This window comes from Colius striatus, chromosome 10, assembly GCF_028858725.1.
Source record: "Colius striatus isolate bColStr4 chromosome 10, bColStr4.1.hap1, whole genome shotgun sequence".
Taxonomy (NCBI): Eukaryota; Metazoa; Chordata; class Aves; order Coliiformes; family Coliidae; genus Colius; species Colius striatus.
Window position 1 is genome coordinate 29,758,008 of NC_084768.1, and position 17,809 is coordinate 29,775,816.

The 17,809-nt window shown below is 42.2% G+C and overlaps 2 protein-coding genes and 1 long non-coding RNA gene across 4 annotated transcripts in view; 2 read left to right on the plus strand and 1 right to left on the minus strand.

Moving 5' to 3' along the window:
- Nucleotides 1-9,786, minus strand: part of LOC133626202 (uncharacterized) — a 31,407-nt gene extending 21,621 nt beyond the window's left edge. Inside the window, exons 1-2 of the long non-coding RNA XR_009819339.1 lie at nucleotides 9,622-9,786; nucleotides 7,574-7,712 (exon numbers count right to left, since the gene is read on the minus strand). This is a non-coding gene — a long non-coding RNA (uncharacterized LOC133626202). The remainder of the gene's footprint in view (nucleotides 1-7,573; nucleotides 7,713-9,621) is intronic.
- The window catches only part of PRDX1 (peroxiredoxin 1), a 354,386-nt gene that overhangs the window by 245,986 nt on the left and 90,591 nt on the right, over nucleotides 1-17,809 (plus strand). The gene's annotated exons all lie outside the window — the stretch shown is intronic.
- On the plus strand, nucleotides 9,824-16,445 carry IPP (intracisternal A particle-promoted polypeptide). Its single transcript, XM_010200607.2, has 8 exons — nucleotides 9,824-10,155; nucleotides 10,318-10,749; nucleotides 11,069-11,224; nucleotides 11,990-12,157; nucleotides 12,870-13,007; nucleotides 13,334-13,456; nucleotides 14,100-14,320; nucleotides 15,251-16,445. The coding sequence occupies exons 1-8, from the start codon at nucleotides 9,867-9,869 to the stop codon at nucleotides 15,473-15,475; spliced, it is 1,752 nt and encodes a 583-aa protein (XP_010198909.2). The 5' UTR covers nucleotides 9,824-9,866; the 3' UTR covers nucleotides 15,476-16,445.

Sequence of the window (17,809 nt, forward strand, 5' to 3'; positions counted from 1 at the left end):
CCCATTAGGTCACACTCTGCTTCCAACCAGCTACTCAGTACATTTAACAATGGACTAACTCCTACCAGCACTGAATTGTTTTTAGAATAATACTTTGACACATCTGTATTTCGTGCTAACCCAATTTGTCAGCTCTACTGTTTGAAAAGAAAGAACAAGAATTTGGTCTTCTGTAAAGTTCTGACAGTCCTTTTGCCCCTTATTTCACTAATTCCGTTCTTTTCTGTCCTTCTTTATTGTACTTGAATCAGAGCAGAAATTTTCCTGCTTTTTATTTTCCTCAAAATTTAGGAATTAACTATCCCCTCTCAGTGCCAGAACAGCAACTTTTTCTGTATCACTATGACCAAAGATTTCCTTCATGTCTTTTCTTAAGTAGAGTACAATTGTTTCTGCCTGTTTCTCTGCTGTCTTTCTTCCCATTCCACTTCGTTATCTTTTCTCTGGCTAAGTTATTATTGAAACCACTCTCAACAAACAATTCTTCCATGTTTAGTTTCAGGATGATCTGTGAATCTGGTTATTGCATGCTCTTGAACAGAAAGGGCCTTACTTCAGCTAAGGGACCAAGACCAGCTAGCTCCTACTCCTAACTTTCCCACTGACTCATGATGTACCCAAAGCAAACCATTTAACTCTTTTGTCACCCCAATAACGCTGCAGAGCTGCCATATTTCCTCAATGGAATCTCTTTTTCAAGTCAGAAAGTCAAAAACTACTCAGTTGTCCCTAGCATAGAAATCATCCTACACCTCTTGATCATTCTTTCATTGAACCAGATATGCTTTATTCAAATACAAGTTATCATCCAGAAAGACTTTTAGTCTTGATTTTGAACTCCAGATAATGGAGAATTGCCCAATGCACCTGAGAATTTGTATCCTTGGTGTTAAAAATTATCCCTAATTTAACATTTGTTGTTCCAGACTTCAGACACTGTTTTTTGCTAAAGCCCGTTGCATTAAAGAGTCCTTAAATATTCCACGTTGCCATTCTGCTCAGCAGTATATACACCAGATTAAACTGGTTCTCAGCAATCAGTTCTATCTTAGCTCTGTTTAGTTTATATATGGCATTGGAAGACATTCTCTCTCTCCTTAAATCGTAGTTATAGTTTCTGTACCTTCTCCAGTCATTAATATCCTCTCTAAATGGTACAAATCAAAGCCATGCTCCATGGCAGCAGTAAGGGTGACCTACAGAGAGAGGATCACGTCCCTGCCTCTCCACACACTTCTCCCTAGTTGCACTGTCCATGTCTACAAGAGCATCCTTCTGATTCTTTACATGCTTCCAGTGGCTGGCTATGTGTTACAATTCCTCATTTTTTCTTGGTATTGCTCTTTTCCAGTACACAGCTCCCTGGTCCCAGAGGTGTGAACTGCAATCTTATTTTTAAGTGTATTGCTTTGAACTTGGTTGTATTACAAAGCCTTCATGTGAATATACCTACCTTCCCAAGCTAGTGTTTGCTGTCTAGCTGCTTTATGCTCACCGTAACTTACAGGTTAGACAATCTCAGTGTCATTCAGAAATGCTGTCAGCACTGATTTTACATTTCCAGAAAGACTAGGATAACTCAGGTAAAGCCAAACTAAAAACAATACAAACCACCAAAAATCAGACTCCAACGATACACTGTGCAGGCAAACAATAGAAAAAGAAAGATCCAAGTTACTGATGATTGCAGACCTCTCCAGCTAATGCTGACCTGATTTGGTTAAGTGCCTGCTCTGCCTCCCAGCTCTAAAGCACATGCCCTGCTGCTGGACTCATGTTGGCCTAGACAACGGAAACGTTGCTGTATTTAGAGATCTTTATCAAAATGTCACAATGGTAGGTGAAACGCTCTGTGAAATATGTTGCAAAATATGTTCCTACACTATTCTGTAGAACACAAACTTACAGCCTTTATCAATAAATTAAATTGGATATATCAACAAGACAATGTTGATAAAAATTATTGCCAATTATTGACTTATTTACAACCTGGCTATGGATCAGCTTTTGTACTGGGCTACTTGGAACTGGTGTCACATTAACCATAACAGAGCTCACTGGGTCATTCTGCTCACTCTATTTAATTTTCTTTCCTTAAACATTGGCAAAATACTATGAGTCTTCTGAAATGTCACTGAATTGGCAGTTTTTACAAATGAGATCCTGACGGTGCTGTTAGAGCTCTTTAGTATAGGTTATCTGAGCCTGCTGCTTTAAAATTATTAACGTTACCTATGGTAATGAACCTCATCTTTAATTACTTGCAGACTGAAAAGGATCCTGTAATACAAATACTTCATTCTGCATATATTTCAATACCAAGAATTATTAACAAAACCTGCCTACTGTATCTTGTGCAATCTCAAGGCTTCCTTTGTCAGGTTATTCTGTTGTTTTCACCTTCAGTTTAGTTGTGCCAGCCACAATTTCCTGTACTACCTTTTAGGGTCCTCACTATATAGTCCATAATTGTCCATGGATATTGATTGTGATACAGCTTCCTTTTAAAAAAATAATAAGCAACAGTAATTATAAAATTCTCAACTTCTGTTGCATTTTTCATGTGCAGGTTTCACTCAGAGCATTGTATAGATATTCACTAATCTTCAAAATATACCTGAGAGGAAAATAAATAGTGAGTGAGAAGAAAACTGAGTCAGTAACAGACTTATCTGATCATCATGAGTATTACAGAACTAGGACTAGCACAGACAAGTTCTGTTTCAGAGCCTTATTTCACACTGCAAATGGAGTTGTGCTGTGTAAGGTGATCCTTGGACAAAAGCTATTTTGCAAAAAATATAAAAGAGATTTTGTAAAATAAAATATTGCAAAGACCTGAGTGTCAAAAAATCCATTTCCATGTACCTTGAGGGATCGTGATAAAAGTACTAGTTAGATTATTTAAGACAAATTAATGTCAAAACAGGCTATTTTTCCTTGCTGAGAGACAGCCAACCTGCAGAGAAAGGGAAAGCTGTAGATGAGGAGTGGCTTCTTAAGGGTTTTAATAACATTTGATGTAACATTCTGACATGCAAGCTGAGAAAACCAAAGTGGAAACAAAATCACCATAACACAGGAGCACAACCGGTTAAAAAATATATTAAAATATTACTGTGTGTTGTCCTTAAACTGAAGCAAATCTTCTGTTAGGAATCCCAAAGAGTCTATTCTCATTCTAGTCAACATTTTTGTTTACTCAGATAGTGTAAGCAGAGCTATTGCAAGCACTTTGAAGGACAAGATTAGAATAAAAACAATCTTTCTAACCAGACAACTCATCCAGGCCTTCAAAGATGAAATTCTGAACGGGAAGATAAAAAATGCTTGCACTGAGGAAAGTAAATCAAGGGAAAAAATGCATCCAGGGAAATACATGGCAAAGAGAAGGGCAGAGTAGCCAAGGAGCCACCTATGGCATTTCCAGTTGAAATGTTACACAGTGGAAGCTTTAATCTTCTAAAGGTTCAGTGCGTGTAGAGCCCTGGAAGTCCTGACTCACAAGGCAAGCAGACACAGGACCTGCAGACATCCTACTAGTAGTTACTGAGAGTTCATGACGTATGTGGCATTCCACGGAGGCACTGCTTCTGCAGTGAGCCCACTGCACACACAGGCTGTGGAATGTGGTGGAGATCAGGCAGTTTAACTCTATACATCTTCTGAATTAAACCAGCTCACGGGCTGTCAGTGAAAGTGCTCACCTTCTAGGGGAGTAAATATGCTCCTGGTGTATATCTAATGACTACATAAAATAAAGATAATTAAATTATCTGAATTTATGCACATTTTCTGGTTATTCTACATCCTTTTTTCTGTTCAAAAGGTTTGTATAACCTGAGAGTTATTTTTTTTAATTCCACACGCTCCAGACATCTCATAGGTCTGGTGTGTGTTTGCTCTACTTTATTATCCAAGGGAACATGGTGATTTAGACAAGAAGACTTATGTAAAGAGTCCAAAAAGCATTAGGATTTGGATTACAATTTGAAACATTGCCATACTTTACTAATGGCAAGACTGAAGTCCCACGTGCCTGAAGACTGACAATTCTCAAGCACAACTCATTTTTCCTTTTGACAAAAAAAGACCTGCATCTTTGATAAAGTCACCTTAGTAAGCAAGTTTAATACCATATTCAGCTGTAGGACAACTCTAGACAACAGTGAAAAAAGAGCTAAGCTATGAAATCAATCATCTCCTTCAAATAAGTGTGAGGACACAGTTAGGATTAGACCCCAACAATCTGGCAGCTTTCAACATCTCCAAGAAAAAGTTGCAGCCATCCCCTACTACTGAGACTTAACTTCTCAGAAAAATGAAGGAGAAACTCTCTCTGCTGCATGGTTTTGCTTCCCTTTCACTTACCAAAAGCCTATCTTTCTTGCCTCTGTTTTGATCACCCACTGCTTAGTGTTCTTTTGGCCTCCTTCCTTGGAAATGCAGTGAACTCTCAGTGGAGTTTGCCTTGATTCCCCTCTCAGACAGCTGTGATTAATTCAATGTTCAAGCTCTTGAGTTAATTCTCTCATTAGATCACTTTCCTTCTTCATGGAATGATTATTCCCACAGGAGAAATGAGAAAGACTAAAACAATATTGTGCTAGTATCTGACACACTGCATCCAGGATGTTTACTTTAAATCAAATTGCCTGGAATTGCTCCAGATCTATGGCTTAAACACAAGAATCTTCTAACTGGTGGGGAACTGTAGCCACACAGCTTGCGCAACACTCACAGTTTCACTTGAATTCTTCCAAACTTCCTGCTAGGTGAGTGTACCCAGAACACAAACCTCTCCACACAAGCAGGTCAGATGACACAATCCTTTCACTGCTAGGACATACTTAAGACTGAAAAGGGGTTTTTTTCCTTTCTTTATTATTTTTTATCATGCACCAATCACCTTACTACCCAGTGCTATTGTGCAGGTGAAGCCTGGAGCACAGAGCAGAGAAATATTGCCAGTGCTCCTGAAATCACAAACAATTTTCTGTGCATTACTGGCTGAGAATGTCATATTCCCTCTGTAACCTCTTGCAGCTCAGACATGCTCCCCACTTTTGCTGCCTGCCAAAGGGCTCCCCAGGGTACAGCTGGTTGTTGGAGGGCGTCACCTCACTCAAATGAACTCTAGTACAGCTTGGCCCTCTGTACCTTGGGTGCAAGGAAAGTTTCTCAATACCCAGTTCAAGAATGCTATACCTGTCTGCACTGAAAACCCTGATATCAGGCAGTTATCTTAGTGTCACCTTTACCTGAAGCCATATTGCAGTGTAAGTAATAAAAATACTCAATTACCAATTACAAAATAGATTTTTTTAAAGTTCACAACAGTTTCTAAAGGTGAAATGAAAAGAGAGGAAAATCATAGAATCGTAGAAGTCGGAAGAGATCATCTAGTCCAATCCCCTTGCTAAAGCAGGACTTTAATAGTTCAGCTGAGAAGTGGATAGAGCTGTGGCTGGTGATGTAAGTATGAAAACTCACTGGTAGTATGAGAACTTTTATCACACAAGCCTTATATTCTAGGGCTGCCTGTGCAGAAAGACTAGTTTTGGGGACCCCTCTTGCTCTCCATCTTTGGGTCAATTCCAGTTCAGGTCTCTACCATGTGCACACACACATAATCATGGAGATTTATTAACTGTTACAGAAATGAAGATAATAGCTCTTGAGCCTGGCCCTATCTTGCCAAGAGAGAGTGTCCTTGTGCCTGGCTTAAGTCTGGAAAATGTGTTACCTTACTGTGAAACATGCCTTTACCTCTGATATGGGAAACACTCAGACCCTGAAGGGAAGCTTTGTCATCAATTAAAGCTTATGTTATCACAGAAAAACATAAGCTGACAACAGGTTTATGTAGATTTCTAATTAGAATCCAGTGCCTGTAGCTCACTAGATGCTTTTGACAGAGTAGATGACATGGGTTAACCACCACTGTCTTTGAGAATATCTTGAAGGTAGCCAGAGAGCCTCTTCCTTCCTCCCACCTTGTGTGTGAACTCCATCAGCCTCTCTCATCTTATCCCTCCCAAGGGCTTGCAGATTCATCATGCACCTAACACCACCACTCCACTAAACTGTGCATCAACAGAGACTGATGATCTGCATCATTGCCTTGGGCACGAATGGCATCCAGAGTAAATAGGACACTGGGGAAAACTTAGGTCTTAACAGAGAGAAGGTGTCTTGGAAGTGTAAGATGTTGTTTAGTGCACTACAGATATTTCTGGTTCTTATAAACTCTTGGTGGCTCTGTACTTCTGCAATTTTGGCTTCCCTAGGAGAAGTTTGAGTTCAAGTCCTTACAAAAGTTAGGGAAATGGAGGAAAAATGGTTGTATCCCGTGAAGGTTTTGTGACCTGGACATCAAAACCCAAAGCAAGGTCCTTTCCATTTTGGTGAGGCTGTCCAACACTTCCCCTCTGATGGGTTAAGTGTATTAAATACAAATAAGTAATAATTAAAACTGCCTGTACTATTGAAAGGTTATAGCAGATGCCTCAGCATAGGGGACAAAGTGCAGAGATACACTGCAGTTTGGAATGAGAAATGAAGTTTTCACATCCATTGAAACTGGGGGAGGAATTTGACCTGTCACATTCTCATTGATTTTCATGGGAAGTGCCTTCCTATCTCAAAACATCTCACAGGGTTTGTGACACCTACAAATAGCCACAGAGTCACAGAATCTCAAGGGCTGGAAGGGATCTTGAAAGGTCATCCAGCCCAATCCCCCAGCTAGAACAGGACCACCTAGAGCAGGTCACACAGGAACTCATCCAGGTGGGTTTTGAATGTCTCCAGAGGAGACTCCACAATCCATCTGGACAGCCCAGTTCCCAGTTCAAGTGCTCCCTCACCCCCACAGTGAAGAAGTTTCTCCTTGTGTTTCTTTGGAACCTCTTATCTTCCAGCTTGTACCTGTTGCCCCTTGTCCTATCATTGGCCATCACTGAGAACAGCCTGGCTCCATCCTCCTGACACCTGCCCCTTATGTATTTGTAAACATTAACAAGGTCATCCCTCAGTCTCCTCTCCTCCAAGTTAAAGAGCCCCAGCTCCCTCAGACTTTCATCAGAAGAGAGATGCTCCACTCCCTTGACATCTTTGTGGCCCTGCGCTGAAATCTCTCCAGCAGCTCCCTATCCTTCCTGAACTGAGGGACCCAGCACTGTACTCAGGCCTGAGTTTCTTGTCTCCCCTGCAAGAGAGAATTTTGGCAGCCAAATATTGTAAGGATATACTTCCATACTAAAGAATACTAGGTCAAAATGATCTCCAAAACTATAGGTGTAATGGACAGGCTTCTTACTAGAGTCAGACAAGTATAACTCCACTTTCAAGACAATTATTTTTCCTTTTTTTTTTTTGAGACTAAAAGCCCTCCATCTTCATGGAGTTCAGGGAAAAAACTCAAAAAACAACAAAAAACCCCACAACAAACAAAGCGAAAGAAAACAACTTAGATCTAGCAAAGATCTTCCCATAGCACAAGAGAACTACAACACCCACACATGCAATAAATTTTAGCCACCCCATTTTTGTTGCCTGTTCAAAAACGTACCATCCCGTAGTAACACCACCATCTGCAGGCTTGAGAGAGGGAGCAGAGACACCTTCCTCAGCACAGAACATATTCCAGGCATCTGGAAAGGATCTCCTGAGAAGTCTTCAGACAGGGAAATCTGAGCAGCCACGGACCTCTGTGGAAGAACACAGGGAGGTGTTCTTCCTGTGCAATGATTCATGGCCCTTGGGCACACCACAGTATTTTTTTCACGAGAAAGCCCAAGATTCTACTCACTGACAAGGTTTAGTACTGTGACAGCAGCACTTCTGTGCAGGCATGAGCTGTGGATCACACAAGGCATGCCTTTTTTTGTTACCTGCTGTATATGTGAGTCAGCATTCAACTGGCATATTGACAAATACCATGTTAGGGACCTATAAAATTAAAGTGTAAGACAATTTTAATTCCTTCACTGCAATGACTGTCATTCTTTGTGTTAGTTAAGGCTCCTCATTACATAGTGCAATTTCACACTGTCGGTTGTACTTTCAGACTTATTCCTGAAAGTCCACAGCTTGTTTTGAGAGATGCACAATATTATATGGGAGTCTCAGCTCCATCTTGTACAGCTTCTGTGGGGTTGCAGAAGAAACGCGCTGAAGCAGTGCCCTCTTCTGGAGGCAGAAGCACTCAACCACATGGATACAGGACAGGACGAGCCTTCGGGGCAAAATTAGCAGTCTCAGCAACGCTATTTTGTGTCTGTAAATTTGGCGTTATGGTGTGAAATCCTAGTACTGGCCAAGCGTCTAACAGCTGACACCAGCCAGCGACTGAGCCACTGGCATTTAGGAGAATTCTAAGCCTTTTACTCACAGGCCACTTCCGATGAACAAAATATCAGCCAGTGCAAGAGGGGTCTGGTTTCTTTTACTGATTCATCAATGAAAAATCTCAATGCATTTATTAGCCTGGCTTAAGATTTACACTGGATTATAACAGCGTGCATCCAACTGCCTTGTGCTTGCAGAAATATGATTTTTCTATCTAGATCTATATTTTATATGGGTGATTTTTTAAGACCAACTTGAAAGGTAATTTTACCACCCTGCTATCAAGAATGTAATGCTGATGAACAGAGAAACCAACAATTCCTCGGGAGTCCCACAATTCCAGTTTCTTCTGGAAGCACATTTAAAAGTTATTACAACAAAACACAGTATCATGAGAAAAGCTTGAGGGGCCATGACCACTGTAACTGTAGGCAGATATGTTTTTCTTTCCCACTGTCACAGTAAATAGATATGGAAGCATTCCAGGAGGCTCTCTGACTGCTTTTTGCTTTGGTTGCTTGTCATGCTGTTTGAACAGTTGTGGAAAACTCAGGAGGGATGCTTTTCTTTCAGAATCAGTGCCAGCTCTGTTGAACCCAGTGACCATGTGCATGTAACTCATGCATGTCATGCCCGCTCCTCTGTCAGTGCTCAGGCATTCAGTGACTCATTGAATTCAACAGGCTAAGATGGAAGCATGCTCTGCCTCAGGATCAGTGCTGACCCCAGCAGCCCACAAGGTACGGCCACAGGACACTGGGATGAAACATCCATGCTGGAGTGAAGAGGCAGACCCAAATGTGGAATGACACTCCTGAGAATGGGGGTGAATGAGCTGGCACTGCCTTAGGTCAGTGTTGGTTCTGATGCTGTCGACTAAGAACAAGCAGTTCCCCCTCCCTGCCTCCCACTTCTGGGATTCTCCCCGGCAGATGGTAGCTGTTTTCTCCCCAACACTTCCATGTTTCTCTCTCACAAGCACAGATTAAGGTGTCTAGGAATCCAGATTGCAAAAGCATGCCTGAAGGGACAGAGATTGCAAAGGCAGTGAATAAAGTGACAGTACATCTGCTATTCCCCAGTTACCTCAGCACCAGGCACGGTGAGTGAACCTATCAAGGGACCAGCTTTAACCACACAAGCTCCTCACAGAGCAGGCTCCTCACAGGAGCCCATGGTGCAGTGGCCAGAAACCTCCGTGGAGGCGAACAGACTCCACAGGACCAAGTGACCAGGCAAGCACACAGACAAAGGATCAGATAGACGTACCACAAACAGGGCAGATCCGCTGAGGGAGAAGGCTGCTCAGCACTCAGGCCACCCAGCAGGCCCTCTTTCACGACGCCCACCACCGCCGGCCATTGCCCGCCTCAGCGAGGCGAGCGCGCTCTCCCGCCCATGGCCCGCCCGTCCCTCACCGCGCATGCGCCGCGGGAGAGCGGAGCCGCGCATGCGCAGCGCTGCCCCTCAGGGCGGCAGGGGCCAGGAGGGCGGGCCGCCGCTGAGGGGACGTTATGGCGTGCGCCGGGGCGGCGAAGGGCGCCGCGAATTCCTTCTCCGACCGGCACGCCCGCCTCCTCCTAGCCCAGATCAACCGGCTGCGGGCAGGGCAGAGCTTCTGCGACGTGCAGCTGGAGGTGGGCCCGCAGGCGTTTGCCGTGCACCGCCTGGTGCTGGCGGCCAGCAGCCCTTACTTCGCGGCGCTCTTCGCGGGCGGCATGAAGGAGTCCAGCCGCGATGTGGTGAGGATCGCGGGCGTCGAGGCGGACACTTTCCACACGCTCCTAGACTTCATCTACACAGGTAATGAGGGACGGTGGGGACGGTTGCCCGACGGTCAGGCTGGGATGGTGGTTGCCCAGGGGTCAGGCCAGGCTGACAGTTGCCCGACAGCCAGGCTGGGATGGTGGTTGTCCAGCGGCCACAGCCTCGAGCGGAGCCCCAGTGTCATATTTGTGTCCACAGGAGTGGTAAACATCGCGGAGCACAACGTTCAGGAGCTGATCGTCGCCGCTGACATGCTGCAGCTCACTGAGGTGGTGGAGCTCTGCTGCGAGTTCCTGAAGGGGCAGATCGACCCCACGAACTGCATCGGCTTCTACCAGTTCTCTGAGCAGATCGCCTGTCACGACTTGATGGAGTTCACCGAGAGCTACATCCACACGCACTTCCTGGAGGTGCAGAGCGGGGAAGAGTTCCTGGTGCTGACAAAAGAGCAGCTGATTAAGATCTTGCGAAGCGAGGACCTAAGCATTGAGGATGAGTACCAGGTTTTCATGGCAGCGATGCAATGGATTTTGAAAGACATTGGAAAAAGGAAGAAATATGTTGTAGAAGTACTGGAGCCTGTTCGATTCCCTCTGCTACCAGCACAAAGGCTATTAAAATATATAGAAAGTAAGTGAAAGAAGGAAAGAAAATGTTTGTATTTGAACAAACCAAGTGTTGTTCAGTGTTACTGCATCTTGAGGGACTTTTTTTTAAGATTAATAGCACGATGAGTGAGAAGTAAACAAGTGTACTCTGTAGCAAACAAGTTCTATTTTTTTAACACCTGAGCACAGCTTACTTCAAAAACACAGTTTTTAACAAGTCTTATAAAAGTAGGCAAGTTTGGGTTGTCCTTTTAGAAGAAGCTAGTAACTTTTCTACAACTGAGTTACTTATTGTCTGTAATTTTTCACCGTGCCTTTTTTATTCTGCATATTTCCTCAAGGTATTCCAGATTTCAGCCTTCGGGTGGCCCTGCAAACTCTGTTGAAAGAATATTGTGAAGTCTCTAAATCTCCCAAAGAGAACAAGGTCAGCAGCTTTCTGCAAGCTTCTAAAAGTCGTCCCCGGAGGAAGGCCAGGAAGTACCTTTATGCAGTAGGTTAGAATGTGGCTGTTTGAACCTTGTAAACACATTGTGAAGTAGTATCTTGTGCTGCAGTACTGAAGGAGATACTGGATTAGATTTGTTTTTAATCAGAAGATAGAAAAATAGCAAAAATGCTTAATCTGGCTGAGTTACCATGTTAGTTGCTTTCTGCTTAGAACTGCAGAGGGACAGCATTCATATTTCATGCCATTATGATGTGGCATTCAAGCCTGGATTTGCCTTTTAGAAATCATTTGCACGGGGTAGAAATCTGCAAATTAGCAAGGGATTTGCCCAGGGTTCACTGCTGGAATGGTGTGTGCAAATTCACTGCACTTCTTGTTCTTTTGAAAGTTGAAGTTTTCTCTGTCCAGGGTACTTTGTTTCATCTGATAAGATACTTGAAAGTGCAAGTTTTCAGCAAAGCTGCAGCTTTGTATTGGAAGGGAATGTTCTTGTTTCACCCATGTGGGAAGTAACACCAACTTACAATAGCAAAGGCTGTTTTAAGGCTGGTCTCTGTGTTTCAATAAGAACATGAATGGTAATATTTGTAATGTTGTAGTGAAGAGGTCAGCTCAGGCACAAGTTACACGACCCTCAAGGCAACCATTCTTCCTGGGATGGTGGAGAAACAGTGCTAATTGAAGAAGTCTTAATTCCTGATACAAGTGGCTGATGGCTGTTACTGTAATTTTTTCACTGGGTTTAGATGTAGGAGCATGGGGATGAGCAGGAAGCTCTTACTCAGCGACAATCTTTCCACTTCCTTTGTAGGTGGGTACACCCGCCTGCAAGGAGGACGCTGGAGTGACAGTAGAGCCCTCAGCTGTGTGGAGCGATTTGACACCTTCAGTCACTACTGGACCACAGTGTCCTCTCTCCACCAGGCTCGGAGTGGGCTGGGGGTGGCTGTGGTGGGAGGAATGGTCTATGCCATTGGAGGTAAGAGCTGAAAGATGCTTGCTTTATTATGTGGACACTAGAGAACTGGAGAGCCCAATAGTATACAGTAAAACTCTTAGATAAAATAGCACTTTTAATTGGAGTTCCTTGGTTGTCTACCATCACTGCTTTGTGAAGGCCTATTTGGGCTCCTGTGTAGCCACAGGTATTGCAGCTCATATGGACATGTGCAGAAATATCCAGAGATGCTGGATATTCTGTGGACCTTGTGTATCACCATTAATAACATTTCTTTTCTCACTTGTAGTCTAGCAGAAGCCCGTAGCATAAAAGGCAGTAGTACAGGGCAGGCCACTTGTGCTCTGCTTATCTGGAAAGGCTTGTTACATATGTTTGCACAAGGATGTGATGAGTAGTTCTACCAGCCCATCATTAAAGAATATCTGTCTTGAACACATTATTTGGTCTTGAAAACTCCTGTCAGTGGTGCTGCAGAGTAAAAAATGTGTAGCACTGTGGTTGTTCATCCCTCTGATGTTTTCAGTAATGTTTCAGAGAACTGTTGATGAAAGCTGTTCCTAGCGATGATTCAGTTCTAGTTATAAACAAAGCTTTTTCTACTTTGGCCATTTGGCTAGCTAAAAGAAAGATTCAAATGTTGTCTGTCCTGGAAGGAGTTGAAGAATGCTTCTATATCCACAGTGCAAAACATGGTGTTTTCCCTGTGTCCGTTCTTGCTCTTTTTATGCAGGTGAGAAGGATTCGATGATTTTTGACTGTACTGAATGTTACGATCCTGTTACTAAGCAGTGGACCACTGTGGCTTCCATGAACCATCCCCGTTGTGGACTAGGAGTGTGCACATGCTATGGTGCTATCTATGCTTTTGGTAAGTTTGGGAGTTTTTCTACCCCCAAATTTCTTTTTAAAGCTGTTAATTCATGGAACTTGTAACTTGATTTGATCTGATATATTACGCCTTGGTGCTGCAAATTTGCAAACTTGAGTTTTGAAAAGCAGCTGGTTTTATATGACCATTAGTATACCAAATCTTTGTGGATTAGTTATTGTTCAGTTATAACTTATCTCCATTGTAGATTGCATGCTGCTTTCAGAATTAGTCTGCCCTGGAGGAGTACACTCTTATGTCTAAAAATGTAGCTAATGCACAGTTTTTAATGGCATTAAATTATTTCCTGTGTTTGCTGCTTACAGGAGGTTGGGTTGGAGCAGAGATTGGCAACACAATTGAAAGATTTGATCCTGAAGAAAACAGCTGGGACGTGGTGGGAAGCATGGCTATGCCCCGTTACTACTTTGGGTGTTGTGAAATGCAAGGTGATCATTAAGTTTGTATCTATAAGCAGTTCCAAGAGCCATGAGATTTTGAAGCTTTGTTTCAGTCATGAATTTTTACCTTTCATTGTACTGTGCTCTCAGTTGCACAAGCTTGTTCACAACTCTCCTATTTGTCCTTCTAGTATCATATTTTCAGTTATAAAGAACTCAAAAGACTAAAGTTCTCTCTATCTCCTGCTTTTTACCTCATAAAACCAGTTTTTATGTGACCAGTATCGTTATCCAGCTACTCTTTAACAGTTGATTGTCTTTCCTGATACTGCTTTCATTTAGCTGGATATTTGGGTTTGTGTTTTTGTGACAATCTAAAGAGACACCACAGGTTATTTTAAGACAGACTTGTCTAAAGACTTGATCTGTAAATGTGCTTATTAAGTATTTAATATGGGCCTGGTGTAGTAGTTGCAGCCTTCTGAATTCTCTCCCCTGTCCTTGATTAATTAGTTCTCTTTCATGAAAACTTCTAGTACCTGAACCTCAGGTTACTCATTTGCAAGCTTTATGTGTGCAGCTACTGGATAAATGGAGGACTTTTATCTGGCATTCTTAAACCATCTTCAAGTCAAACTGAAATCCTTTCTACTATGAAACCTAACAGAGTAAAAACTCTTTGTTTCTACAGGTTTGATTTATGTTGTTGGTGGTATCAGCAATGAAGGGGTAGAGCTACGTTCTGTTGACGTCTATGACCCAATATCTAAACGCTGGTCTGAGCTCGCTCCAATGGGCACTCGAAGAGCATATCTTGGTGTAGCTGCTCTCAACGATTGTATTTATGCTGTGGGAGGCTGGAATGAATCTCAGGATGCACTTGCTACAGTAGAAAGATACTCCTTTGAAGAGGTATGGAAGAGTCCCTTTCTGAAGTGTAGATTAAATCAGCTTTGGGTAAGATGCTATAGAGGTAGCCTGCTTCCTTTCTTTAAAGAGGAAAAGGTTGGGAACTCCATTTCCCTTTCACTACTGGCTGATAATCCAAGTGAAACAAAGCTTCAGTGATCTCAGGGCTTGTCTGTCCTAACCAACCTGTAGAATGTTGCTCTCTGACTTGGTGGGGTGTTTACAAAGACTGTATGCGTGCCTTTAGGAAACACAAAGTTAACCAGTACTGATGACGCACAGATAAACTGTAGTTTGGTAAATACTTGATAGGCTTCAGATGTGAGGATAGATTCTCCCTGTGCAATAGAATGGTCAATAATCTAATGAGAAGGCAAAAAAAAATCCCTGAAAAAGTAGGAGTTGCCCTTCATGGCAAAAGTTGAGGATCTTTCTTCAGCATCAAAATGTAGTACTATTTCAGCATGACTTCAGAAATGGCTTTGAACATTTAAACTTTTGAATAAGAAATTATTCGTGTTATTGGTCATGTTTCTGTTTGGAAGAGCAACTAGTGTTAAAAGGGGAGCATAATCCAGTGTGCCATTCTGTTCTGCTTTTGGAATTGAATCTAGTTTTTCCTTCTTCCCCACTGCAAACTCTGTATCATTCTCTATTTTGGAGACTGATTGCATTTTGCAGTAACTGAAGAAAGGGAGAGCTGTTGTGTATAGACAGTATGGGTTCTGTTATTTAGTTACTAGCACTTCTGAAAGTGTTGTCCCTCCAGTCTTGATAATCCTCTTGATACCATAGACATACCATATCTGAACCTGTGAAGTGTCTGCTTAGTGTTCTTTGTGTATGTTTCAGTCTTTAAGCTTTTAAAGTTACTTTCATCAAAATCAAGGCTCACCCTGAAACTACTTGTTGACTCTCTCACCTTCTCATTAGGAAAAATGGGTTGAAGTTGCATCAATGAAGATACCAAGGGCTGGTGTCTGTGTTGTGGCTGTGAATGGATTTCTTTATGCCTTGGGAGGCCGAGCTCCCAGTCATGATTTTGCTGCTCCGGTAACCTCTGACTCTGTTGAAGTTTATAACCCTCATATGGACAGTTGGACTGAAATTGCCAACATGATCACCAGCCGCTGCGAAGGAAGTGTAGCTGTGCTATGAAACACAATGAAAGCTCACTCAAGGAATGAATAAATCTATTTCTAGATTTCCAGTTTAACTGGCCAGAAACCCTTCTAACACAGGAGCTTCAGTAGAGACAGAGGAGAATTAGATCAGAGGGATTTTCCTGAGCAAAAGGAAATATTAAAATTCTTGCCCTTCAGACTGGCTTATCCAATGTCTGTGGCAGGAAGTGTTCTGTTAAGAGTGGGTATGCCCCTTATGACTGGATTTAGCTCACTGAAGTAAATGGCAAATTTGCCCTTTAAAAATCTGAAGAAATCTTTATCAGGTTGTTACCTCTCTGAGGTGCACCAAAACCAGCACCTTTAACTGGCCTTACAATCTGATAGGAGGTAAACTATAGATTTGTAGGAGTTACCTCTAGATAAGAGCAGAGGGGCTGCTTAGTCAGCGTTGTCCTTCTCTGGTGGAAAACAAAGAAGAGAAGGCAACAGATGGGGAAGACTTGGTACCTCTACTTATGACCTTCATGCAGTTGAGCCTCTGCTGCTGCTGGACGTGATGGGTATTAAATAAGAATTGGATATTTACCCTCTGGCCACTCCACTAACTTGGCTGGTGAGTGGCTGAGAATGTCCTGTTCTGGAAGATTATCCTCACAGTTCTAATATCATTTCACTTTAGGCTTTTTTTCTCTGTGGCAACCGTGATGACTGAGCTCCTTTTTGTTCAAGCTCTGATGAATTTTAAATGGAAGTGCTATTCATTAGATCAGCTGTTCTGTTTAGGACTGCTCTGAGTATAAAAATACAGGGAAAGGCTTTTGCCCTTTTTATTTTTTCCTTAGTTAAATGTGTTTTATCCTGTGGACACATGCTGAGACTTGGCATTGGAATACATGCAAGAAACCCTTGCTACATCTTGTATCCCACCTCTTCCAAATTTGAGCAGAGTATTTTGTGATAGAATTACCTGCATCTGCCATTAAAGCAATGCTAGTAATGTGTTTTGTCTTAAGGCGTTTGAGTTTATCTTGGATACACAAAGCAGAACAGTACTTCTAGGAGTTTGGAGTTATTTCTCAATTCATTTAAGTAACATACTTGAAGTTGCTTTTTGCACAGAATGGTTGCATTTTCTGCACAGCTGTGGCTGATTTGGATAGAGTCAGAAATAAGGCTGCTGGAACTGACAAACTATGCTACTCTAGAGCACAAAACCACAACTGGAATGTCACAGAACAGGAGGCCTGCCCTGCATAGACAAAGGGACATTCATGCTGTCTAGGTCAGTATCCTCTCTGTTAAAATTAGCAAATTAATACATGAGTAAAATCCTCCAAGGTGAGGGTTTCAGGTACCTTTAAGAATCCATTATTTTCTACCATAGGGCTGGGAGATTGCCAGGCCCAAACATGCTGAATGCTGGAGCATTTGTTTCTCTGATCCTTCTATAATCTCGTGTTCTTACTTCCAAAGGATTTCTTATGTGTGTGAACTAATGTTTATTCTGTCAGTTCTTTTCCCCACAAGCTTGAACTTGTTTTAAACAGATTTTCTTAATAAAATGCATTTTCAGAACTGTGGAATGCTCTTGAATTGGGTGCTTTCCTGTCATGAACTATATCACTGCCACTTTAATGTAATACCTTTGTTGAGGTTTTTTTAAACAAGAAATCCTATTTCCCAACAGGACACTACAAAATACTGGTTCTAAGTGTTAACTATCTGAAAGATGCAAGTAATGTATTTCTGTAGTAAAAGGGACATGTACTTTTCAGTGTAAAAAAAAAAAAACCACTCAAGTGGTTGCCTTGCTGGCTCTGTGCAGCCCCCCGTGGGATCAAATCATAGGAAATATTTCTTAAGCTTTCCTCTTTACATTTCAGGATCCCTTGAGAACTACTTGAGAAGCATTACATTCGCTCTATTTTATTAGTTTGGGAACTACACATTCACTCCTGATCCATATCTGTCAATTTTCTGGTTTAGGGGAGCTAAAAGCAGGAGTCTAATGCTGTTTGAAGTTGCCTTCTCCAGTTTTTGTAGTTGACGCCATCATGTTTGAAAGAAACTTTGAAGGCAGTTGATTATGGTCTCTGATACTCAGCACCTCTTTCCCTGAATCAAGCCAAAGGCAGTAGTTTTCTCTGGACCCATCTTAAAAGACACCATGTCTAGGTAAGAAAGAATAAAAGAAGTGTTTTCATTCACTAATTCCATTTTACTTCCTCTATGTTCAGAGAGCACTGAAATACATCACTGTTTCAGAGGTATGATGATGTTAACATGAAAAGGTTTACAGGTTACAGAAGTTAGAGGCTCGTGTACCTAGTTGCTGTTTCAGCCATACCCTCTAATGAGGTGGCTC